The sequence below is a fragment of the Cajanus cajan genome, chromosome 3 (assembly GCF_000230855.2).
Source record: "Cajanus cajan strain Asha chromosome 3, NIPB_CcT2T_4, whole genome shotgun sequence".
In the NCBI taxonomy this organism is placed as follows: Eukaryota; Viridiplantae; Streptophyta; class Magnoliopsida; order Fabales; family Fabaceae; genus Cajanus; species Cajanus cajan.
The window spans coordinates 32,087,778-32,114,791 of NC_138519.1; the positions used below are offsets into that span (position 1 = coordinate 32,087,778).

A 27,014-nucleotide genomic window follows, 5' to 3' on the forward strand; every position below is an offset into this window, starting at 1 on the left:
TTTTGTATGCAATCATATAGAAATATCCACAAGGTAGTTTTTTATTTTTTATTTTTATCTAATATTTGTTGTGTTCTTTTCTTAAGTGCATGAAATCTTAAAGTTGATGATCTTCTCATGATCATATATACACACTTTTTTTTCATTATTGTTATGCAACTTTCTGCTGCATTTTTTTTTTCTGATTGCATTTTGTTTCTGAGTTTTGTTGCCGGTGCTTGTGTAATTGTGTTGATTGTTGAAGCGGATTTTATTTTCTTTTATTTTATTTGATTTGAATTGTTTGACTGTTTTGAATTTGAGTTGCTATTAGATATTTTGGTGCTGGTTTTCATTTTTAATTATTGTTATGCAGTTTTTTGTTACATTTTTTTTTCTGATTGGATCTTGTTTTTGAGTTGCGTTGCTGGTGCTTGTGTAGTTCTGTTGATAATCTAAGAGAAATTGTTGTTTTTTTTATTTTTTTTATTTTATGTTTTATCTACGGAAATTTCCGTAGATAACTTATCTACGGAAATTTCTGTAGGTAACTTATCCACGGAAATTTCCGTAGATAAGTTATCTACGGAAATTTCCGTAGGTAAGTTATCTACGGAAATTTCCGTAGGTAAGTTATCTATGGAAATTTCCGTAGGTAAGTTATCTACGGAAATTTCTGTAGATAACTTACCTACAGAAATTTCCGTAGATAAACGCATCCGTAGATAAATTCCGTAGATAAACGCATCCGTAGATAAATTCCGTAGATAAACGCATCCGTAGATAAATTTTATATCCGTAGATAAAATCCGTAGATAACGTTATCTACGGAAAATTTTTCGTAGATAACGTTATCTACGACCTTATTATCTACGGATTTTTTTCCGTAGATAATCCGTAGATAATTATCAGTTATCTACGGATTTTCATCATTATCTACGGATTTTTTCCGTAGATAATGCTGATTTTTCTTGTAGTGACATTAAATTTGGGATAAGGGAAATGTCCTTTCCAAGAAGAACCCCGAGTAACGGTCATGCTGCCCATTAATTTAAAGATTTTATCCTTTAAAACAGAGACTATTTAAATTTTTAAAAATCTCTAAAATGTTCTATAAAATCCCCTTAATGAAATAAGCTCCATAAATATAAAATAATAATAAATAACTATGTAGAAGATTCGGGATGTTACAAAATATACGTCTCCCTTTTAGTAAAAATAGCATGTTTTTATATAAAAATAAAATTCATATCAAATAACTAAATAATATTAAAAATCCTTCTAATAAACAGATTAAAACATTAAAATAAATACTACGTAATATTAATATAATTTTACAAAAATCGGGTGTTACACAATGTAATTCCTTTGCTCTATTGTTGCTGTGTAAAGATCCTAGCACTTCAAATTTCAGTTTTTATTATCATTAGCATAACGTCACCTGTTGATGAAAATATGGTTTGATGTTGTTCTTTCTTGTAATATTTTGTCATATTGACGTTTGTTTCTCGAGTTTTGTGGTATCGATCAAAATTCAAAAATGAACTATATTTGTGATGTTCGAGTAACCTTTCTTAGCCTTGTTTGTTACGTTGGTTATTTCTTTTCTGTTAGTTAGTTCTTTAAGGGTTAATTTGTCTTTTCCATGTACAAGTATATAAAGTTTCTTTTCCCTGCAATCAAAGAACTGAACACGCATAACACACGAGTTTTGCTTCTAGTGCCTTTCTCTTTTCTTGGTTTCTTTTTGCTTCTTCTTTCTTCATGGAACGATTACGATTCTTGATGGTACCAGAGCTCTTCAATTGAAGAGCTCTGTTGCACGACTCAATCGTTCTTCCTCTTTGGTTAATCGGAGTTTCTTCTCTCTCTCAATCTCGTTTTCCCTTTTGGTTAATTAGAGTTTCGCCTCCCTCTCTTCACCTTTTTTTATTCGATTGATTTTCTTGCATGATGAATACACAATCCGATCAAACCCTAAATGTTCATAGTCCTTATTATTTGCATCCTAACAAAAATCCAGCCACTGCACTTGTCTCTCCTCTGTTAGAACCTACGAATTACAACTAGTGGAGTCGATCAATGCTTACTGCCTTGAGTGCCAAGAACAAGGTGGAGTTTTTTGATGGAACTATCACACAACCCGCACCAAATCACGTGCTATTCTCAGTCTGGAAGAGGTTTAATAATATGGTTGTATCATGGCTTGTACACTCGGTCTCTATTTCGATTCGGCAGAGCATTCTATGGATGGATAATGCAATTGATATATGGAAGGATTTAAAAGTCAGGTATTCACAAGGGGACTTTGTTGGATCGAGCGCTTACCACTAGGCCAAAAGCTATAGCTGATAGTCAGGGCGCAACTCTTTTTACTTAAGAGCGCAGTAGCCCAAGCGCCATGATTCGACAATGACTTGGCCCACCTAGCCTCCGCCACGGGACAATTGATGCAACCCGCAACAATCTCCCCCTCAGCAATTGCCCTGCTGGGTATCGAACTCATGACCTTGGCTCTGATACCAATTGTTGGATCGAGCGCTTACCACTAGGCCAAAAGCTATAGCTGATAGTCAGGGAGCAACTCTTTTTACTTAAGAGCGCAGTAGCCCAAGCGCCATGATTCGATAGTGACTTGGCCCACCTAGCCTCTGCCACGGGACAATTGATGCAACCCGCAACAGACTTGTTACGAATTTCAAACCTACAACAAGAATTAGCTTCGATAAGGCAAGGTGGCGCAAACATTACTGATTATTTTACAAAATTGAGAATGATTTGGGATGAACTTGAGAGTTACAGACCAGCTCTTTTTTGCACCTGTGATGTCAAGTGTTCATGTAATGCACTCACAGACGTTATGTTGAGAAAGATGCAAGACAGAATAATGCAGTTTCTAAGAGGATTGAATGAGCAATATCATAATGTGAGATCAAACATTTTGATGATGGATCCCTTGCCTTCGATTGCCAAGGTGTTTTCCTATGTTGTACAACAAGAAAGACAGCTTACCAATTCTGATATTGTTGGAAACCTGAATGCTATCAATGCGGCTAGCTCTCTGTCATCAAGAACTAATTACTCTTGTAGCTATTATGGAAGAGAGGGGCATACAGTGGAGTCATGCTACAAGAAGAATGGTTATCACTCAAACCTTTCTTCTAACAGAGGAAGTAAAGGAGGTAGTGGCTTTGGTAGAGGGGGGACAGCAGGACGAAGTGGTAAAGTTTGCACCCATTGTGGTTTCAATGGCCACATAGTTGAAGAGTGTTACAAAAAACATGGGTATCCACCTGGACATATACTGCATAAGACATCAGGCGCATACATTAATAACACAGTGAGAGATGAGAACAACCCTCAAGAGGGCAATGACAAAGTTAAGTAGGAAAATCAAAATCAGGATATGAGACTTACTCCACAATAGTACCAAATATTGATGTCCTTACTTCAGCAGCATAATGGAGGGACGAGTACCAATGCCTCTCACATAAATCAAATTGGTAATATTTTTTCACTTACATGTAACATGAATAAAAATAACTCAGATTTTTGGATTTTGGATTCCAAACCTGCTTCAACACCCATTGACTATGACACTCATCTCCACCAGCAGTCTGGTGTTCCTCTCTCTGATTCAGAGGCCTCTACATATAGAAGACTCATTGGGAGGCTGATTTATCTGACTAATACTCGTCCTGATATCACCTTTGTTGTACAACACCTTAGTCAGTTTACATCCAAGCCCAGATCTGCTCATCAACATGCCGCTGCTCACATTTTACGGTATGTTAAAGCTGCTCCTGGTTCTGGAATTTTTTTTTCTGCTAAGAGTGTCATTCAATTACAAGGTTTTAGTGATTCGGATTGGCTAGCTGTCTTGATACTCGTCGTTCCATTACTGGTTTTTCTATATATCTTGGATCCTCTTTAATTTCATGGAAATCCCAAAAGCAAGCCACTGTTTCTCGTAGCTCTTTTGAGGCTGAATATCAAGCTCTTGCTAATGCCACTTGTGAACTCCAATGGTTAACTTATCTGCTCGAAGACTTTGGAGTCTCTTTCCTCTGTCCTGCTTTGCTCTATTGTGACAATCAATCTACTCTCCACATTGCTGCCAACCCCATGTTTCATGAACGCACCAAGCATATTGAATTGGACTGCCATCTTGTTCGAGAAAAGCTGCATTCTGGTCTCCTCAAATTGTTGCCTATCACTTCTGCTAATCAGCTTGCTAACATTTACACTAAAGCCCTTCCTCCTAGTGCTTTCAATTTCCTCCAATGCAAGCTGGGAATGTATAATATCCATTCTCAGCTTGAGGGGGGATCATAGCCTTGTTTGTTACGTTGGTTATTTCTTTTCTATTAGTTAGTTCTTTAGGGGTTAATTTGTCTTTTCCATGTACAAGTATATAAAGTTTCTTTGCCCTGTAATCAAAGAACTGAACACGCATAATACACGAGTTTTGCTTCTGGTGCCTTTCTCTTTTCTTGGTTTCTTTTTGCTTCTTCTTTCTTCATGGCACAATTACGGTTCTTGAACCTTTAATTATGCAATTTTAAGGGCGAATTTCAAATGTCATTTTGAAATTAGAAGTCATTTGTTATTATTGACACAATGTTTGTTTTGTATTTAATTATATCTATCATTTTTAACTTTACCTTAGAGAATTGTTTGTTCGATTTATCGACCACCCACTAAAATAATTGACTTTTTTGTTAAGTGTGTGAGATAATTGATAAAATGTTCATAAGAAAAAATGAGAAAGAATGCTTTATAACAATGGTTGTTAGTTGACATATACTTTCAAATTTAAATTCTATTTACATGCATTTGGATTGAATGTTGTTAATTAACGTTTATATGGAAATTTAAGTAAATTATGATTATCATGATGCAAGAATAAAAATTGAGTCATGTAAAATGAATAAATTTTTATTTTAATTTAGTATTCTATTTATTTATTTATTTATTGTTTTCCATTTTTCAAAATTTGGAATTGTAGTTTTTCGTATGATCTTAGTTAACTACTTGCATCTTTATTTGAAGATTAAGTTATATTCTAGATGTCATCTACAATTGTCAATAATATTATGTCAACATGTTATATCTATAATTTTTTAAAGTTTTTTTTATATAAAAAATTTCAAAATTCAAAAGTATATATTTAATATAAATTTTAGCTATATATAAAAGTTATTTGTATCATTGCACAAATCAAAATGCTAGTTAGATATCAAATTAAAAAAATTGTATCATAATATAAATTATTTATTATAACTTTAAATAATAACTTATATGTTTAAAATATTTATTTATTATAAATTTTAATTATCATATAATTTATATTTTGAATGATATTATATATTATAAGATGCAGTCATGTATAAACAAACATTTATCTTCTGTATTGTACAACTTAAAGTACTAATTTTAATTTAAAGTTTGATTGGTTCAATTGTACCTTGTTAAATTAAGGATAATTAAATTGTATCAAAAATTATTTAAATTATTAATATTTTCAATGAAAGTATTTTTAAGAATCTTTTTTATCCTCTTATCTTTTTCCATAGTTTTCATTTTATTTCTAAATTTAATTTTAATTTTTTAAAAAAATATTATCAATAGTTAAAAGTATATTAATTTATTATAATATAAATTATTTGTCATAAATATTATTTGTATATTTAAAAATATTTATTATGTGTTAAAAATGTTTATTATAAATTTAGTTATATAAATAAATATTTATTTTATCCATTCCCTAAATAAAATATTATTGTTGTTATATATATTTATCAGCTTTATGCAAAATAAACTTTATTGGCATGATGGGAGAAAGTCTATTTTGTGAGATGTGAGTTCTACTCCAGACCATGAACTTTTAGGGTTATTTTTCCTTTTCATTTTTATATTTATAAATGAATTTATGATAAATTACTCTATATATCACTATTAGAAAAGTGTTATTTTCCTGCGAATTGTTTTTAAAAAAATATTTGCAGAAATGTTTTGCTAATTTTCTTGCAATAATAATTTCACAAATATTTTTTTACAAATTTATTTGCGAAAATAGTTTACAGATATTTCTTTCAAATTTTTTTTATGAAAAATAGTCTACAAGAAATTTTTGCAAATTTTACTATAAATTTAATGATCATAAAAAAAATTTCCATGGTAAAAATTTGTAGAAAATATTGTAAGAATTTTATTTTGATTCTTATAGATTTTCTTGCAAAAATAAATTCCCAAGCAATATTTACTAAATGGTAGAAAAATTTTGCGGGTAATTTTTGTTGCGGATTTTTCTGTCAATTTTAATCTGCAAGAAAAATTAAAAAATAGTTAAATTTGTATGTTTAATATTTAAAAAAAAAATTAAGTTCCACATCGATTGAAAATAAGATAATTAAAGAGTATATAAGTTGGGGCAACACTTACTTAACAAGTTGATTTTTATGATTGAGTATTTGACTTATAATCTACTATCTTAAAGTTTAAAAGATTATGCATCACATATTAGAGGTTTGGAAACAAATGCTTTAGATGAATTCATTGTGAACATTTGAAAGATGTAGAATTATTAATATAATTTATAGTAATTTCTTTGATTTTTTCGTAAAAAATATTTCTGCAAATATTTCTTTGTATCCACGAAGGTATTACCTGCAGATAAAATTTTGCATAAAAATTCGTAGGAATAATATTTGCTACAAATTTTAATACAAAATTCGCAGAAGAAATCGCTTGTAATAAGATAAATTCTAGTAGTGTATGAATTTGTAAACTTTTGCATTAAAAAACTATATTAATTGTACAAAATATTTTAATCTAAAACTTATTAATATTAAATATTTGTGACGAATTACTATTGACCCAAATATTTTAAATTTATTTATGTAAGGACATTGATTTTTTTTCTTCTCATTTTAGTATGTACGATGAATTTGTAATTATTTTTGTAATAATTTTTAATATAATAATATTTATGAAAACTAAACTTTGTCAGTTATGATTATTACTCTATAGGTATTTATTTATTTTTTTTATATTTATTATGTTAAAATAAGAGAAAAAACTATCATTAGGTGACAAATTATTTATGACATATATATTTTTGTCACTAATAATAAAATTATAGTCAGAATTTATAATTTGGTCATTATTAAAAATAATATTAGTGATAAAATGAAAATTAGTCATAAATAATATATAATTATTGTCAATTTATCATTTTCTCACTAAATTATTATGACTAAAATTTATATTTCTTGTAGTGATTTTATCATGATAATCTAGTGTGTATGTTTTATCCTTAAGAAAGAGTTGAGCTAAGAAGTAAAATAATATGATCTTGTCCTTACTATTCCAATTTCCATTATCAGATCGACTCTAATTGTTTTACATGATACTCCTCTCTATACATTATATTATATATGTACAATAACAATATATATAATTTTATATTATATATTATAATGTATTTATTAAATTATATAATATATTATATATAAAATTTGCTTTCAACACTTTATTTTATATATATTTATAATAATTTTGACATATACATTTAAAGTATGTTATTAACTAAAATATTAAAATAAAAATTATCATTAAAATTTGCTTTCGACACTTGCAGATTGTACGTATATTATTGTAGTCACTAGTCACTTGTGGTTGCGATCCTTCATTGCCAAAATATCAAATTCGGGGACCCAGCTAGATAGCAAATGCACGGAAAGTCAAGGCCTCACAATAATTGCATAATTATAATATTGTCAAAATATAAAGTTATATAAACTGTATACTGTAACTTTATAGAGAAAGTATACAATATCTGATATTTTATCCATATAATTGGATAATTGATGTTGTTCGTACATTAGAGGAAAACAGCAATAGTAAATAAGTCACAGAACATAGCAAGCTTAATCATTAGTATCCATGGCGGAACAGCACCAGAAGCTGCACATTGCTGTGTTTCCATGGCTAGCCTTTGGTCACATAAGCCCATTTTTTGAGCTTTCAAAGCTCATAGCTCAAAAGGGTCACAAAATTTCTTTCATTTCCACTCCTAGAAACATCCATCGCCTCCCAAAAGTTCCCCAAAATTTACAAGCTTTGGTGGATCTGATAGAACTTCCACCACCCCATGTTGAAAATCTCCCACAAAATGCAGAGGCCACAATGGATGTTCCTCACCACATTGTTCCATTCCTCAAGAAGGCTTTTGATGGTTTAGAACAACCTTTGATGAAGTTTCTGGAGACATGCAAACCTGATTGGATCATATGCGACTTTGCACCACACTGGTTGCCCCCGATAACTTCTAAGCTAGGGATCTCATGGATCTTTTTCTCTATTTTGAGCGCATTTGGTTTGTTTTCCATTTTGGATTTGTTTATCCGAAAGACATGTGAATCTCCGGAGGACAAAGCTCTTGTTGATAACCACGCTGTGCAAGATGAATCTGGGGTTTCGGACTTCTTTCGAGTAACAAAAATCTTGGATGGTGTTGAAGTTATAGCTGCAAGAAGCTGCATAGAGATTGAAGGTGAGTCTCTCAAATTGCTTGAAACCTTAAGTAGGAAAACAGTGATTCCAATTGGGTTATTGCCACCTGTTCTTACCGGGAATTCGAGGTAGGGATGATCTGCTGGGTAAGATCGGTGAGCCTCCTTCACGGGTACGTTGATGCTCCAAGATGGGGTGGTACTTGCAAAAGAGACTCCGATGCCAAAGTTAGGGTTTGTATGAGTATGAGTCTCGTATAAGTAATGTACGTACCTTAGTGTAGATTAGGGTTGCGTTGGGCCTTGGGCCTGAGATCAGTTGTGATCTAATTGGATAGCGGATCTCGTCTGGATCGAGATCTCCTCAGATCAGTTATGATCTGGTTAAGTGACGAGCTGACGTCACGTAGCGCGTATCCGGGGTCGTCATGCGCTGCGATGCCGAGCTGGGAGCTTGGCCTTGCAGTACAGATAGTACACTAGCCCCCGAGCTCCAAAGACCGTGGGTCGAGGAGTTAAGACCGAGCTCGTCAAGTGGCTGTGACCCCTCGCGTACGCGTGCTTGTTGAGATGCCATGTGTCATAACTGGTCATCTCCCGAGAACGTGCAAGTGGCACGTTAATGAGAGTGACGGTTATGTAATGATGGTTTGCCTTTGTCATAATTGTTTTTCCATTAATGTGTCATCAGACGCGTCCCTTGGCTGACACGTGGCGTGACCGTTTTGAATTTGGGAGAAACCCTTTTCTCTCCCTCGTGCCTCTTCCCCTTTCACTTTACTCTCTTTCTTGCTTTGGCTTCTCGAGTACGATAGCTCTCTTTGCCTTCTTGCTTCCGTTCGTCTTCCGTCTCCATTTTCACAGTCTCTGTCATCGTTTCCGGTAACCCAGTCGTTGTTAGGGCTATTTTCTGAGGAGGAGTACCAGGTACTTCCTTTCTACAGTTTTCTTTTTTCTACTTCCCAAATCTTCTTCGAGTCTTCCTGTTTCTTTAATGGCTGGTGGAAGTGGTGCCGGTTTTTCTGCGCCTGCCAGGGGCAAGGCGCGCGGCAAGGCGGTGGCTGCCGGGAAAGCCGCTGTCGAGAAGAAGGACCCGCCTCCGCCCAAGGACCTGGAGCCAGGCATCCCTGGTTACGACTGGGTCAAGCGCGAAATGGGGGGGTCCAAAGTGTGTTCAGGTCGTTTCTGGAGGTCAACGCGAGTTGGAGAACGCACCGAATATGTGACCCTTCCATTTCCCAGATGATCCGGCTCGAACCCTGTCCGGCCGGTGAGGGTGTGTACATGGGGAGGTCTACTGACCCTCCCCATTTTTATGTCTACCAGTGTCTCTTCAGGGACATGGGCGTCTGTCTTCCTTTCACTCAGTTTGAGTGTGATTTTTTGAATTACATCAATGCGGCTCCTTGCCAGCTGCACCCCAATAGCTGGGGTTTTTTGAGGGCGTTTCAAGTCTTGTGTACAGTCCTAGGGATAGAGGTGTCCCTTCGTATTTTTCTTCACTTCTACCAGTTGAAAATTGGTGTTCCGCCTTATGGCGTGCTGTCGCTGAGTGGGAGTAGGGATGGGGGTTTATTTACCCTTTACGCCCAATCGTATAAAAATTTTAAGCAAGAGTTTTTTCGGGTTGCCCTTGTGGATGTCGACCCTTTAGAGGATGGGGGTTTCTACTTCGGCGGGTTGCCGAAGTTCCCTTTCTATTGGTGCCCCAAACCGTCTAGGTTTCACGGGGTGGACCACTTGTAATTGACGGCTTCGGAGGCGGCCGCCATTGAGAACCTTTCCGCGCTTCCTCGTCCGCCAGATTGCAAGCTCGTTCTATCGCTTGCGAACTCGGCGTACAGGGAGAGGGGCTTGGAGAGTGAGTACTTTTGTCTTTCGGTAGCTTGTTGGAGTTTGTGTAATTTTTCTTCGCTGATGTGTTTTATTTCCTGTCTGTAGGCATCATGGGGAAGAACTTGTGGCATGAGCTAAAGCATCGCTACAACGTTACCGAGCTCGTGGTCCCCGAACCTCAAGAGGAGGATGTTTCCCCCCTGAAAGTCAACCGAAAAAGAAAGAGGGGAGAGAAAGAGGTTGGGGGGAGCTCTGCCCCTCTAGACACCGAGGAGGTGACCTCCAAGGCTGCTGATGCTGGTGCGGTGGACCTGACTGAGAGTCCGCCACCCAAGGAGGCTCCTCAAGTGGCCGCTGAGGAGATGGCTCGAGCCGCTGAGTCTGTTGCTCAGGCTGCCAAGGTGGTGACCCCGGCTGTTAAGCAAGTTGCTCCCTCCACCGAGGTAAGTGTCTTGTTTTCTTTAATTTTTCTTTTGTGTTGATTTTGCTTGGTTTATTGATGCGATGTGGTTCTTTGCAGGCGGGAATAGCTGCCGAGGTGGAGGTTCAGGTTGTTGAGCAGGTCGCCTAGGCCGCCGTAGTGGGTACCCCAATTTTCGTGTTTTCCTGTATGTTGTTCTTTTGTCCTCTGACATGTTGTCCTTTTGTAGGTGGGGGATGCTGTTGAGACCCCGGAGGCTCCGGGCTCGGTGATGCCCGAGGCAGGTGTCCCTGTTGCTGAGCAGGGGATGTCGGCTGCCGCCTCTACTGCTGCCGAGGTTTAGGGTGAGGAACCAGGTTCCAAGGTCCCTACGGCGACGCCTGCAGCCTCTGTGCCGTCGTCAGGTCCGTCACAGGGGGCCTCCAGAGCTGATATATTGCTCACCGCTTCAGGAAGGACCGCTCTGATGTGCGCCTAGACCACGTGAGTGCCTCCGCCAACATGAATTCGCTGTGGAGTGCGGGGGTGACTGCCGAGAGGTTTTTCCCCAAGGGCTCGCTAAGCTCGGAGGATCAAGAGATGATCGAGGAGGCCGGGCCCGTGGAGAGCTTTGATGCTGCTCAGGTCCTTCTGTAGAGGGCTATGGCCATTATGGACCACTAGAAGCATAGGTGGTCTAAGCAGCAAGAGGATCTGGTTAGACTGAGGGGCCGAGTTCGACCCCTGAAGGACGAAAATAAGGTCCTGAAGGAGGAAAACAAGGTCCTTAGCGCTGCTCTCGGTGAAGCAAAATTGCAGGGTGCCGAGCTGCGAGCCGTGAGGGGGGATCTTGCGAGGGTGCAGAAGTCGCTGGAGATTGATTTGCGCTCGAACGAGAACTACGCCTCCCAGGTGGGCGAGCTGCAAGGGCTTGCCGCCTCGTCCCGAAGTCGGGTGCGCCTCCTTGAAGATAAGGTGACGTCTTCCCGTGGTCGGGTTCGCTCCTTGGAGGATGAAGTAACCTCCCTGAAGATTGATGTGGTGACGGCGGCTGAGAAGCGCCTCTGCGACGAGGTCGTGCTTGGTGGTAAAGAGGAGGAGGTCGCCGCCTTGAAAGTGGAGCTGGCGAAGCAGGAGGCGAAGAGGGCAGTGCTGGAGAAGAAGCTGGAGGAAACCGAACGAGCTATCGTGGTTGAACACAAGCGGGGTTTCCTCAAGGCGGCTCGCCAGGCGAGGCTTCTTGCCCCGAGGTTTGACTTCTCTGCCATGCATCTGGAGAAAGTGGTCCGCTTTGGGAAGCTGGTAAAGGAGGACGACCTCGAGGACAGCTCCATTGAGAACGCCTCTGCGTAGGCCATTTTTGTCGTAGCTTAGTTAATGTTTTTCTGTGTTATTTTTCTGTTTGGAATTCGAGTGTAGAACTCTGAAACTCTTGCTTGTATTTGTTTATTTTTCTTTGTCTATTTGCGCTTGCGCTTTCCTTTGCCTTTGCGTTTAGGCTGGATTTTTGTTGTTTGCACTGTGAGACACGTGTTCGATGTCTATTGTATACTTTTATACTTGGTGATACTCTACCTTGAGTTGATCTTGCCGAGGTTCGAACTCGACCTCGATTTTTCGTTACTTCTTGTAAAGGTTCGTACACGGCCTTGATCTGGTCATACCGAGTTTCTTACTCGACCTTGATCTGGTCATGCCGAGGTTCGTACTCGACCTCGGGCTCTTGTTAAGTAATTCTCGTAAAGGTTCGAACTTGACCTTGATTTTTGGTCATGCCGAGGTTTGTACTCGACATCGGACTTTTGTTACTTAACTCTTGTAAAGGTTCATACTCGACCTTGATCTGGTCATGCCGAGGTTCGTACTCGACCTCGAGCTCTTGTTAAGTAATTCTCGTAAAGGTTCGAACTCGACCTTGATTTTTGGTCATGTCGAGGTTTGTACACGACCTCGGGCTTTTGTTACTTAACTCTTGTAAAGGTTCGTACTCGACCTTGATCTGGTAATGCCGAGGTTCGTATTCGACCTCGGGCTCTTGTTAAGTAATTCTCGTAAAGGTTCAAACTCGACCTTGATTTTTGGTCATGCCGAGGTTCGTACTCGACCTCGGGCTTTTGTTACTTAACTCTTGTAAAGGTTCGTACTCGACCTTGATCTGGTCATGCCGAGGTTCGTACTCGACCTCGGGCTCTTGTTAAGTAATTCTCGTAAAGGTTCGAACTTGACCTTAATTTTTTGTCATGCCGAGGTTCGTACTCGACCTCGGGCTCTTGTGAAGTAATTCTCGTAAAGGTTCGTACTCGACCTTGATTTTTGGTCATGCCGAGGTTCGTACTCGACCTCGGGCTCTTGTTACTTAACTCTTGTAAAGGTTCGTACTCGACCTTGATTTTTGGTCATGCCGAGGTTCGTACTCGACCTCGGGCTTTTGTTACTTAACTCTTGTAAAGGTTCGTACTCGACCTTGATTTTTAGTCATGCCGAGGTTCGTACTCGACCTCGGGCTTTTGTTACTTAACTCTTGTAAAGGTTTGTACTCGACCTTGATCTGGTCATGCCGAGGTTCGTACTCGACCTTGGGCTCTTGTTAAGTAATTCTCGTAAAGGTTCGAACTCGACCTTGATTTTTGGTCATGCCGAGGTTCGTACTCGACCTCGGGCTCTTGTTAAGTAATTCTCGTAAAGGTTCGAACTCGACCTTGATTTTTGGTCATGCCGAGGTTCGTACTCGACCTTGGGCTTTTATTACTTAACTCTTGTAAAGGTTCGTACTCGACCTTGATCTGGTCATGTCGAGGTTCGTACTCGACCTCGGGCTCTTGTTAAGTAATTCTCGTAAAGGTTTGAACTCGACCTTGATTTTTGGTCATGCCGAGGTTCGTACTCGACCTCGGGCTTTTGTTACTTAACTCTTGTAAAGGTTCGTACTCGACCTTGATCATGCCAAGGTTCGTACTCGACCTCGATTTAGCGTGAAGCGTGAAATGATACAGGACTAAAAATATAAGTTGAACAGAATGAGTCATTTTATTGATTATGTAAGTGTGCCTCGTTAAAAACCCTCTCAGCCACAACCCATTTTTCGTTTTTTGGGATAAAAGACTAAGGCGGGAAAAGAGTGCACAACTCATTCATACAAGATTAACTGAAATAGGACTTGAAATGCGTAGCGTTCCGAATTCGCGGTATTGGTTTTCTGCCGTGTTCTTGCAATCGGAGAGCGCGGGCTTCCTGAGCCTTGTCTCCGAGCTCGCTAGCGGGACTTGGTCCCCAGGCCGAGGTTAGTGGCCTCCACGTGGGTGATGTGAGCCACGGTGGGGGGATCCTTCTTGCTTTGCTTGCTGGATGAGGAGATCTTTAGACTCTCGGTGTAGCACTACCGAGCCGTCTTCTGATTTTCTTTGACGGTGATGATTTTATCGTCACTTCCTAGGAACTTCATGGTGAGGTGCGGAGTGGATACCACTACTCCGAGCTGATTCAACGTCGGCCTCCCAATGATGATGTTATAGGAGGTGTTGGCCTCCACGAGGAGGTATCGAACCATGATTCTCCTTGTATTCGGGGAGGTTCCGAAGGTGGTTAGTAGGTCGACGTATCCCCGGGTGTGCACTCGCTCTCCTGCAAAACCGACTAAGGGCTCTGTGTGGGGTTGGATGAGAGAATGAGGGACGTCTAACCTGAGAAACGTTGGCCAATACAGGACGTCGGCTGAACTCCCTTGGTCTATAAGTGTCTTCTGAACTTCCCAGTTGGCTACTTCTACGATAATGACCATGGGGTCATCTTGGTTGGGGCTGACGCCAGCGTAGTCCTCGTCGGTTAAGGAGATCGGCGGTGAGCTCTGGTGCGATGCCGAGGTAGTGGGGTGGACGTTGTTGATGTTGCGCAGGTGTTTCTTCCAGGTCGTGCTACTGACGCCTCCCCTTGCGAAACCACCCACAATTGTATTGATTACTCCCCGTAGAGGAGCTGACCCTGTTTCCTGGCTTATCTCTGCTTGCACTGCTCCACCGGCGTTTTGCTGAGGGCTAGAGGGTTGGTCCGTGCGAGCTCCCGAACCACGACCTCTACCTCGTCCTCGTCCACCGTAGCCCCCACGTTGACCCTGTTGTCGCTGGACATATTGGCCGAGGTGGCCCGCCTGGATGAGTTCTTCAATACGGTCCCGCAGCGAGCGACACTCCTCAGTGGTGTGACCGTGATTTCTGTGGTACCGACAGTGCTTGGACTTGTCGGCATTGTTGGGGGTGTGACCTGGTGATGGCAGAGTGAGCAGGTTGTTGTTGCTGGCTTCCTCCAGTATGTGTACGCGGGGCACGTTCAGGGGAGTGTAGAAGTCATATCTTCCCCCTCGGTTTGCCCTAGCCGACTTCTTGAACTAACTATCGTTGTTGACCTTGATTTTGTCTTTGTGGCCCTGCTCGAGCTTCATTGGTCCTTTGCCACGAACCTGGTCACGGAAAGCGGAGTGCTCCTTCATCTGGATGTAGCCCGCTGCTCGGGCGCGAAGCTCGTCCATATCGTGAGGAGCCTCACGGCATAGGCTATCGACGAAAGGCCCAGGCTTGAGTGCCATGAGCATGGCATGCAGGGCGACCTCAGGGTTCAGATTTCTGATCTTAACCGAGGTGGCTGCAAATCACTCCATGAACGCCTGAAATGGCTCGTCGTCGTTCTGTCTAAGGCTGGCCAGGGCGGCTGAAGTGATGTGGTGAGGTCAGCTCGTCGCATATTGCGCTGTGAACCGCCTGACCAGAGTGCTGAAGCTGTCGATTGACTCGGCGAGAAGCTGGGTGTACCAGTTGAGTGCGACCCTCTTGAGCGAGGTCAGAAAAACCCTACACAATATAGCATCATTGTTAGTGTAGAGGTTTACCTGTGTCGTATATAGGTCGATGTGCTCATCAGGGTCCGTCGTGCGATCATAGCGATCGAGGTGGAGAGGCTTCCAACCCTAAGGGAGTGGTGTCTCCATGATGCTGTCCACAAAGGGATGACAGCGGAAGGTTGCTTGACCCCCTGTGACATTAGTTGGGGCTTTGCTGACTTCATGGACCGACTTGTTCGTTGGAACATGAGACCGATGCGTGGCAGGTCGTCGAGTCGGTGCCCTAGTCGTAGTTCGGGGCTGAGAGACCGAGTGCCCTTCTTGTAGACCCCTAAAATTGTCCGGGTCGGAAATAAAGCTTGAAGACTCTCGAAGACTGAAGGATAATCAGCCAGAAGGACTCCTCGAAGGCCCTAGGAGGGTTCTCTGTAGGTCTAGAGGTCTTAGAATAGCTCAAAATAAAGAAGTGGAGGGAAAAAGCCCAATACGGCCGTACTGAACTTAATACGGCCGTATTGAAGCTTCAATACGGTCGTACTGAAGTCAATACGACCGTATTGACAGTTCAATACGACCGCAGCGAACTCAATACGGGCGTATTGAAATTTCTGAATTTCAATACGACCGTATTGAACTCCAATACGACCGTATTGAAGTTCAAAAATTTCAATACGGCCGTATTGCCCCTGTAGGCCGTATTGCGCCTATTCCCTATAAATATGACGTCAATTGGACGTCATTACACACTTTTTCACTCAGTTTTGACTCCCTCCTTGAGTATTCTGGGGTTTTTGAGCAGTGTTCTGCCCTAGAAATCTCTCTGGGAGTCGATCCGACGAAGTTCTGGAATTCCGAGCACTTAGCTTGGAGATTCGAACCTAGTCGAAGGGAAATCCTCCGGATTTCCATAGTCAAAAGTTTTTAGGAAGGAGCGAGCGAGCTTGTAGAGCGAGGGAACGCCAAAAAGCTTCCCAGTTTTACTCAATATATAAAAGCACGCTTCAAGAGGTTTCTTCTTAAATCCTTCCTTTTACTGCTTTCTGTGTGCATATTTAAACTGTCATCATGTAGATAGTCAATTTATAATTGCTTATAATAAATAGGGGTAATTTAGTAATTTTACTGTTATTTTAGAAATAATCTGTCATAGGGAACCCGAAAGGGGCGCTGTGGGGTGCTAACACCTTCCCCACGCGTAACCGACTCCCTTACCCAACTCTGGTTGTAATGGCCAAAGTTGATTTATAAAATCAATTGCCTTATCCCTTTTTCCAATGTTTTGAGTAAAACATTGGTGGCGACTCCACGAACCCTCCTTTTGCGAAAACCACTAATCCATGGAGGGTCCCGCTTGGGATTAATATGGATTGGTGAATCATTTAATAAAATTGCTCGTTTGACAAGGTCTCAGTTTGAGAATACGTCATTCTAGCAATCCACATTTTTTAAACAAATAAACGAGTCCAACCATCCTTCGCGAATGCCGAAAGCCCGTTTCGGGCCGGTGGCGACAGATGGCGACTCCACTGGGGAAGCCTCGAGAGTCAGTCCCATTTAGTGACAGATTATTTTTAACAAATAATAGTTAAAAATTACTTTATTACCCTTTGCTTGTATGATAACATGATTTATTATATGGCTTTAAATAACTGTTGTATGTTTAAAATTTCGCAATTGTTTGAAATACAAACTGTACACAAACCTTTGCACACAACAGTTCCCTCTATACCCGGGGGCATGAGTGATTAACCATAGGGAGTGGATGTTAGTACGGCCGGTTGTCGAATGGGTCTATAGGTGCCCGTAGACCGTTGTCGGAAAACATCACTCAAGGTGATAACCATGAACTTGAGTCCGACGGTGCGTTGGAACTTTCCATCGACCTACGACGAGAGGAATTGGGTCCCTATAATGGGGGCACCTTGGGGGCCTTTGACCAAGTGAGAACAGTTAGATCCTCCTTGAATATGCACTTTTCTGCAGGAGACCCCTACCTCGTGATTCGCTCGTGACTGTTCGTGGATGAGTGAATTGTTTGTGCATTTTTATGTGACATTGTATGAGCATACATTTGCACCTTTTAAACATACAACATTCTTTTTTAAATAAAAAGAATAAATAGAAATAAAGATCTTCTAGTACATGGTGTTAACATCTACCTTCATTGCATTCATATAGGTAGTTTCCCTTTTCACCCAAAAAAAAATACAAAAAAAAAAAGATACAAAATATTCAAAAGAAAAATATGTATTTACCCAAACCAAGCAATATCATGCATCATCTTAGGAAAATCCTAAAAACATGATAATGCTTAGTTCAATAAACACAATGCATGCATATTCAACATCATCATCTCATGCATATAGATCATGGAGGGATCTAGGAATCATTCATTTCATACATCCCTCCTAGTAATTCAGTAATAAACATAAATAAAAAGAAAGGATTAAATCGATGCGTATGTTCAAAAATGGATCGCACGCCGTTCGTCATCAAGTGTAAGCCAACAACCGCGCCAAGCAAGCGCACATCAACTCCGTTGTTGGTAATCAAGACGAATAAAGGGGAAGGTTCGACACCATTAAGGATCACCGCTCCAAGACCTTTCCCCTACGAATCAAATAAGGCTGTGCCGTGGATATACGACATCCACTCTTCTGCCGACAGCGATATCTCCAACATCGCTGGACTTGGGGGCATGACTAGGAGTGGCAGGATCTACACTCCCGAAGATCTTCATGATAAAGCCCCCAAGAATAAAGAAAAAGAAGAAAAGAAAACCGAGAAAAAAGAATCCGAGGAGGAGACAGACGAGCTGTTAAAGTTTATCCGACAGAGTGAGTACTCCATCGTGGATCAACTTCATAGGACGCCAGCAAAGATTACGCTGTTGTCGTTGATCCTAAGTTCCGAACCGCATCGGCAAGCTCTGTCGAAATTCTTGAACGAGGCATACGTGTCGCACACTATCTCCCAAGACGAGTTTGAGGGGATTGTTAGTCACATCAAGGCTAATGATCACCTCACCTTCATCGATGAAGAAATCCTCGCCGAGGGATCAAACCACAACAAGCCCTTGCACATCTCTATAAAGTGCAAGGAGTATCACATCACTAAAGTCTTGGTAGATAATGGATCTTCCTTGAACGTAATGCCAAAAAGAGCGCTCGAGCAAGAGGCAATCAAGGGAATCCAAATGTGCCCGAGCAACATGATCGTTCGAGCCTTCGATGGATCTAAAAGAGAAGTGGTGGGAGAGATCAATCTTCCAATCCAAATTGGACCCACTATCTTCAACGTCGAATTTCAAGTGATGGATATCACTCCCGCATACAGCTGTCTCCTCAGCCGACCTTGGATTCATGATGCGAAAGCTATTCCTTCTACGCTCCACCAGAAAGTCAAGTTCATAGTGGGTGACAAACTGGTGACTGTACAAGCTGAAGATGACATACTCATCAGCAAGCCATCCAACATACCTTATGTGGATGCAGCAGAGGAAGCTTTGGAAACCGCCTTCCAAGCATTGGAAATTGCCAATGTTGAAACGTTTCCCCGAGAAATGAAGAAGGTAGCTCATATGCTCACAAAGAACGGATACTTGCCAGGACAAGGATTAGGCAAGGACTCCCAAGGAATCCCGGAGCTACCCATTATCAAGGATAACCCGGGGAAACAAGGGTTAGGATACAACCCTTATAAAAATCAAAGGACGAAGAGAAACCAAGATCCTTCTCGATGTTCTTTAAGCCAGATCTTTAGGAAGGCCGGTTCACAAGCGTCAAGGCCGGTCATCGTCGTCAAAATGTTTTTCTCCTTCTAATAGGGATGTGTAAATTCAGTGACTATTAGAGATCACTCCTCGGGGACAGCCCGACCCCCGAGCCTCGATAGGGCACATGTTTCCATTATGATTATAATAAAATCATTCTTTATTAATTCTTTATTGCTTCTTTTCTTGCTTGCAATAAAATTCTAGACCGCATTATTTAACCCTGTTTGAATGAACATAAGTGAGGTTAAAATCGTCTTAATAATCAATAAACCCACATCATTTTTATGTGGAAGTGTGTGTGTCAACTTGGAGCACCTTTTCTTGGCATCAATAAGTACCATCATGGATAAAGAAATCCTAAAGATAATAAGCTCGGCAGGAAACCCAAAAAGGGGACTGCGCAAAAATAAGAGCAAAAGACCCGATAGGAATCCCACAAAAGGGTGACCTAGGCAAAAGTTAGGGTTACAAAATGAAGACAAAAACCCGCTAGGAATCCCACGAAGGGGTGACCTAGGCAAAAATTGGGGTTACAAAATAATGAACAAAAACAAAAGTCCGCTAAAATACCACGGAAGGGTGTTTTTAGGCAAAAATAAGGACGATCAAAAAAACAGAATAAATCCATGATGGTACCATCAATTGAATTCAACAAAGGGGCTCAAGAAAAGCTATCCAAGTTGTCAAAGCACAATCATTAATAACAAAGATGTGCTTAACCTCATAAGTGTTTAAACAAACAAACCTAAACACAATAAGCCTACCTTGGCCATCCATGCTTACAAAAACAATTTTTCAAAAATAAAATAATCCCCTCTAAAACACAAACTTTTGAAAAATACCCTTTCCTTCTTTTCTCTCTTGTCCCAACGATTTTTGAATAATCTAGTGGAAACATGGAGATATAGTGGTCAATAGGAGGGTTGACACATCTTCTAAAGAAAGGGAAGGATCATTTGGTTGATGACACCAAATCTCAAATATAATACGCATCATTCCTCGGTAACAGAAATCGGCAGAGCACAGTCCGTCTGGAGGAATGGCAAAATCCAAACACAAAAACGCATCGGTTAATTCTTTTGAAAAAAGAATCAAATAGAATTAGGTGCATCATACTGCATACATGCATACAGATGATAGGTGTACTGGAAGATCACTTATTCTCTGTTTATTGAAAAAACAAAAAAATAAATAATATAAATTTCAGAAAAAACAATGCGCCTGTACCATGTTCAGTACACCCGTACTAAAATCAGGGTTATGAACAAAATTTTCAACTCAACATGGGCGTACTGAAATGGATACGGCCGTATTGGCCATAAAGAAATTTTCAAAGACCTCGTCATTAGGCAATTGCATAAAATAGAAAATAGGAAAAATTGATTGTGTATGACAGCAGTCAACAAAAAGCCGAAAACGGAAAAGAGGCATGGGTACAAAAAATCCAACAAGAAAATTGTACAGAATAACTGAGCCTGGAGAGGCTCGCCGAAAGAATACTCTTTCAGAATAATTGAGCCTGGAGAGGCTTGTCGAAACAATACTCATACAGAATAACTGAGCCTGGAGAGGCTTGCCGCAAGAATACTCTCAGAATAACTGAGCCTGGAGAGGCTTGCCGAAATAATACTCTCAAAATAACTGAGCCTGGAGAGGCTCGCCGAAATAATACTCTCTCAGAATAATTGAGCCTGGAGAGGCTCGCCGAAATAATACTCTCTCAGAATAACTGAGACATTTCTATACAGAAAAAGCCAAAACCAACAAAAAAGGCAAAAATACAGAAATCAACAAAAATACAGAAAAAGCCGAACTCAACAAAAAAGGCAAAAACACAGAAAAAGCCAAAATCGAAAAAAGGGCAAAATACAGAAAATCCAACAAATCATACAGAATAACTGAGCCTGGAGAGGCTTGCCTAAATAATACTCCCGCAGAATAATTGAGCCTGGAGAGGCTTGCCGAAATAATACTCCTTCAGAATAATTGAGCCTGGAGAGGCTCGCCGAAATAATACTCTTTCATCATAACTAAAGCCTGGAGAGGCTTGCAGAAATAATACTCTCAGAATAATTGAGCCTGGAGAGGCTTGCCTAAATAATACTCCTGCAAAATAATTGAGCCTGGAGAGGCTCGCCGAAATAATACTCTTTCATCATAACTAAAGCCTGGAGAGGCTTGCAGAAATAATACTCTCTCAGAATAAATGAGCCTGGAGAGGCTCGCAGAAATAATACTCCCCAGAGGGAACCTCAGCTCAAGCTCACGGAAAAATCCCCAGCGAGGGCTATCAAAGCAAAATCGACGCAATCCCCAATGGAAGTGCGATCATCCAAACAGTATATACAAGTCAAAGGACTTAACACTTCCTCAGTGGAAGATAGCTCTCCAACTCAAGTGTTGAGTGAGGCTAAGCCTGCAGAGGCTTCCTAAATAATACTCTGGGATACATAAGATCCCTCATTCCCCAATCGCCTACTCAGAGGCATCCCTGCAAAAAGAGAAAAATCAAAAATATCAATAAGTATTCCCCAAGCGGAATCTGGCACTCAGCCGAACACTGAACTCCAATTCCTCAGTCGCCTACATAAGAGGCACTCCTTCAAAAGGAAAAATCATAAAAAGATCAAAAATCATTCCCCAAGTGGAATCTGGCTCTCAGCCAATCATTGAACGTCAAGCTGATCTGCCTAACAGAAGAGGCCAATCACAACCAATGACAAAATCCCCTGGCGGATAACAGCCTACACAGAGGCAACAAAATCCAGAAAATCAAAAAGAGATACCCGAATAAGGATAAACCGGGATACTCCACCAACGTCAAAGGACGTCAGCCAAACATAAGGCATCGCTCAAACTCAGAGAGAAAGAGCATCTGTGTCTATACCCCAAGGAGTCAGAAATTCCCCAAGGGTACCAACAATGCAATGCAAGTTGGGGCACAGGAACCTGTGAATGACTGCACATCCCCTAGACGGATCCCTGCGTTATCCAGCCCTCAGTGGCACAAAAATCAAAAACAATCGTCGAAACAGCATCGTGGACTGTGGAGACAAAATCAACATCCAGAATCCCCAGCGGATAACAGCCTACACAGAGGCAGCAAAAAATCAGAAAATCAAAAAGAGTTACCCGAATAAGGATAAACCGGGATACTCCACCAACGTCAAAGGACGTCAGCCAAACATAAGGCATCGCTCAAACTCAGAGAGAAAGAGCATCTGTGTCTATACCCCAAGGAGTCAGAAATTCCCCAAGGGTACCAACAATGCAATGCAAGTTGGGGCACAGGAACCTGTGAATGACTGCACATCCCCTAGACGGATCCCTGCGTTATCCAGCCCTCAGTGGCACAAAAATCAAAAACAATCGTCGAAACAGCATCGTGGACTGTGGAGACAAAATCAACATCCAGAATCCCCAGCGGATAACAGCCTACACAGAGGCAGCAAAAAATCAGAAAATCAAAAAGAGTTACCCGAACAAGGATAACCGGGATACTCCACCAACGTCGAAAGGACGTCAGCCAATCATAAGGCACCGCTCACATCAGAAAGAGCATCTTTGTGTCTGCACCCAAAGGAATCAGAAATTCCCCAGTGGGCACCAACTACGCAATGGAAAGTTGGGACACAAGAACCTATGAGTAACTGCACATCCCCTAGACGGATCCCTGCGTTATCCAGCCCCTAGTGGCACAAAATCAGAAACAACCGTCGAAGCAGCATCGTGGACTGTGGAGACAAAATCATCACAAATCCCTGGAAAGGAGATATTCACGCTACCCCGTCGTCACAAACACGGAGGTATGCAGCTTCCGGCTCGGGCAATGAGCGAAGCTATCTCTGGAAAAGGGGTACTCACCGCTTACCGTTGTCACAAAGGTACTTAGCTTCCGGCTCGAACAAAGAGTGAAGCTAAGCCTGGAGAGACGGTACTTACAGCTTCCAGCTTGGGCAACAAGCAAAGCAAGGCCTGGAGAGGCAAAACTCACACTGCTCACCGTCGTCACAAAGGTACTTAGCTTCCGGCTCGAACAAAGAGTGAAGCTAAGCCTGGAGAGGCGGTACTCAACCATCAGCGTCATCAGAGGCGCGTTGATGTCCAACTTCCGGCTCGGGCGTCGAGTGAAGTTGACCTTGGAGAAGGTAAACTCAGCTACCGAGGATGTCAGAAGCGCCGAGGTATGCACCCACCTGGAGAGGCTACTCAACATTTTTTCCACCGGAAGACGCTACAAGTCAGAAGGTCGGTACAACACCCGGACAATTGGGTCAACTCCTTTACTTGTCAGCCGATACACCAAAAGGCCGTCCGACTAAGTAAAGGGGGGGCAGCTGTAGACCCCTAAAATTGTCCGGGTCGGAAATAAAGCTTGAAGACTCTCGAAGACTGAAGGATAATCAGCCAGAAGGACTCCTCGAAGGCCCTAGGAGGGTTCTCTGTAGGTCTAGAGGTCTTAGAATAGCTCAAAATAAAGAAGTGGAGGGAAAAAGCCCAATACGGCCGTACTGAACTTAATACGGCCGTATTGAAGCTTCAATACGGTCGTACTGAAGTCAATACGACCGTATTGACAGTTCAATACGACCGCAGCGAACTCAATACGGGCGTATTGAAATTTCTGAATTTCAATACGACCGTATTGAACTCCAATACGACCGTATTGAAGTTCAAAAATTTCAATACGGCCGTATTGCCCCTGTAGGCCGTATTGCGCCTATTCCCTATAAATATGACGTCAATTGGACGTCATTACACACTTTTTCACTCAGTTTTGACTCCCTCCTTGAGTATTCTGGGGTTTTTGAGCAGTGTTCTGCCCTAGAAATCTCTCTGGGAGTCGATCCGACGAAGTTCTGGAATTCCGAGCACTTAGCTTGGAGATTCGAACCTAGTCGAAGGGAAATCCTCCGGATTTCCATAGTCAAAAGTTTTTAGGAAGGAGCGAGCGAGCTTGTAGAGCGAGGGAACGCCAAAAAGCTTCCCAGTTTTACTCAATATATAAAAGCACGCTTCAAGAGGTTTCTTCTTAAATCCTTCCTTTTACTGCTTTCTGTGTGCATATTTAAACTGTCATCATGTAGATAGTCAATTTATAATTGCTTATAATAAATAGGGGTAATTTAGTAATTTTACTGTTATTTTAGAAATAATCTGTCATAGGGAACCCGAAAGGGGCGCTGTGGGGTGCTAACACCTTCCCCACGCGTAACCGACTCCCTTACCCAACTCTGGTTGTAATGGCCAAAGTTGATTTATAAAATCAATTGCCTTATCCCTTTTTCCAATGTTTTGAGTAAAACATTGGTGGCGACTCCACGAACCCTCCTTTTGCGAAAACCACTAATCCATGGAGGGTCCCGCTTGGGATTAATATGGATTGGTGAATCATTTAATAAAATTGCTCGTTTGACAAGGTCTCAGTTTGAGAATACGTCATTCTAGCAATCCACATTTTTTAAACAAATAAACGAGTCCAACCATCCTTCGCGAATGCCGAAAGCCCGTTTCGGGCCGGTGGCGACACTTCTTCCTCGTGGTGGTTGCTCGCCTTAGGAGGATGATCAGAGGGGCACCGAGGGAGCTGGGCGCGAATCCGCTCGTTTTCAGCGCGTAGCGCCGCTAGATCAGCTTCATTGGCGGTCCGCATCGCCGCTAGGTCAGTTTCATGCTGGGCACGCATGTTTCGCAGATCGGCGTCGTGTTGCTACCACATCTGTTCGACCTGGTCGATCAGTCTCCTCAATGTGGTTTCGTTGTCCATGGTAGTTGAGTGATTTGCGTCGTCTATTGTGCGTCTGCTATGGCTTCTGGTGAAAACCATAAGCGTGGCCGATAAGAGCTGTCTTGATCAGCCCCACGGTGGGTGCCAAATGTTCTTACCGGGAATTTGAGGTAGGGATGATCCACTGGGTAAGATTGGTGAGCCTCCTTCATGGGTACGTTGATGCTGCAAGATGGGGTGGTACCTACAAAAGAGACTCCGATGCCAAAGTTAGGGTTTGTATGAGTATAAGTCTCGTATAAGTAATGCATGTACCTTAGTGTAGATTAGGGTTGCGTTGGGCCTTGGGCCTGAGATTAGTTGTGATCTAATTGGATAGCGGATCTCATCTGGACCGAGATCTCCTCAGATCAGTTATGATCTGGTTAAGTGATGAGCTGACGTCACGTAGCGCGTATCCGAGGTCGTCATGCGCTGCGATGCCGAGCTGGGAGCTCGGCCTTGCAGTACGGATAGTACACCACCTTCACTAGAGTTCAGTGAAGAGAGCAAGGATGAGAAGTGGGATAACATACTTAGTTGGTTCGATAAACAGGAAAAAAGATCGGTGATTTATGTAGCATTTGGAAGTGAGGTGACACTAAGTGATGAAGACTTTACTGAAATTGCTATGGGATTAGAACAATCTGGTTTTTCCTTTTTTTGGGTTCTAAAGAAGCAAAACACCTCTTCTAGTAGTGACTCATTTGAGAGTGAGTCAAAGAGGGGAATGGTGTGGAAAACATGGGCCCCACAAATAAGGATTTTAGCACACAAGAGTGTTGGGGGATTCTTTACTCACTGTGGTTGGAGTTCAGTGATAGAGGGTCTTCAAGTTGGGTGTCCACTTATTATGTTGCCCTTCCAAAATGAACAATTCTTAATTGCTGGGAGAATGGAGGAGAAGAAGGTAGGGGTCAAAGTAGACAAGAATAAGCTTGATGGGAAGTTCACTAGGGACTCGGTGGCCAAAGCATTAAGACTCGTGATGTCCAAAGAGGAAGGAAAAACTTATAGAAGACAAGCAGAGGGGATGAGCAAGATATTTGGGAACAAAGAACTGAACCAAAAATATATTGATGAGTTTGTTGATTATATGGAAATCCATAAGCCTGTCGTTAAGGTATAACACTTAAACTAATCTATCATACATCATAATATGTGATTTCCCATTTCATAAGTGTGTTAATAAAATTTTAGCTTCACAATGTTACAAATATTCAGAGTGAAATGTAATTCCTTTGCTCTATTGTTGCAGTATAAAGATCCTAGCATTTCAGATTTTAGTTTTTATTATCATTAGCATAACATCACCTGTTGATGAAAAAATGGTTTGGTGTTGTTCTTTCTTGTAATATGTTGTCATATTCAGGACAAAGTTTATGTTTTGATTTAGTGTTTGTAATTGATGCCTTATAAGTCCCAATGACATCTGTTCATCAAGTTTTGTGGTATGGATCAAAATTTGAAAATGAACTATATTTGTGATGCCCGAGTAACCTTTAATTATATATGCAATTTTAAGAGTGAATTTTAAATCTCATTTAGAAATTATAAGTAGTTTGTTATTATTGACATAATGTTTGTTTTTGTATTTACATGCATTTGGATTGAATATTGTTAATTAACGTTTATATGAAAATTTAAGCAAACTATGATTATCATAATGCAAGAATAAAAATTGAGTCATGTAAAATGAATATATTTTTATTTTAATTTGGTATTCTATTTATTTATTTATTGTTCTTCATTTTTCAAAATTTGGAATTATAGTTTATCGAATGATCTTAGTTAACTACTTACATCTTTATTAGAAGATTAAGTTATATCTCTAATTTTCTTTTAAAATTAATTTTTTATCTATTTTAAAATGAACATAAAAACAAAAACAATAATGTTACATTTTAGAG

The 27,014-nt window shown here is 41.0% G+C and overlaps 2 protein-coding genes across 3 annotated transcripts; both read left to right on the forward strand.

Moving 5' to 3' along the window:
• The first annotated feature begins 7,844 nt into the window (after positions 1–7,844).
• On the forward strand, positions 7,845–12,217 carry LOC145955735 (putative UDP-rhamnose:rhamnosyltransferase 1). 2 transcript variants are annotated; one of them, XM_083070829.1, is made up of 4 exons: positions 7,845–8,536; positions 10,437–10,774; positions 10,852–10,911; positions 10,982–12,217. In XM_083070829.1, the coding sequence occupies exons 1-3, from the start codon at positions 7,927–7,929 to the stop codon at positions 10,900–10,902; spliced, it is 999 nt and encodes a 332-aa protein (XP_082926955.1). In that variant the 5' UTR covers positions 7,845–7,926; the 3' UTR covers positions 10,903–10,911; positions 10,982–12,217. The 2 variants fall into 2 exon arrangements, with proteins under 2 accessions (XP_082926955.1, XP_082926954.1); XM_083070828.1 differs by having other exon boundaries at positions 10,852–12,217.
• Positions 12,218–25,377: 13,160 nt separating this feature from the next.
• Positions 25,378–26,645, forward strand: LOC109797501 (putative UDP-rhamnose:rhamnosyltransferase 1). The gene has a single exon (XM_020357555.3). It carries the CDS (start codon positions 25,535–25,537, stop codon positions 26,231–26,233), a length of 699 nt encoding a protein of 232 aa, XP_020213144.2. The 5' UTR covers positions 25,378–25,534; the 3' UTR covers positions 26,234–26,645.
• Positions 26,646–27,014: the final 369 nt, after the last annotated feature.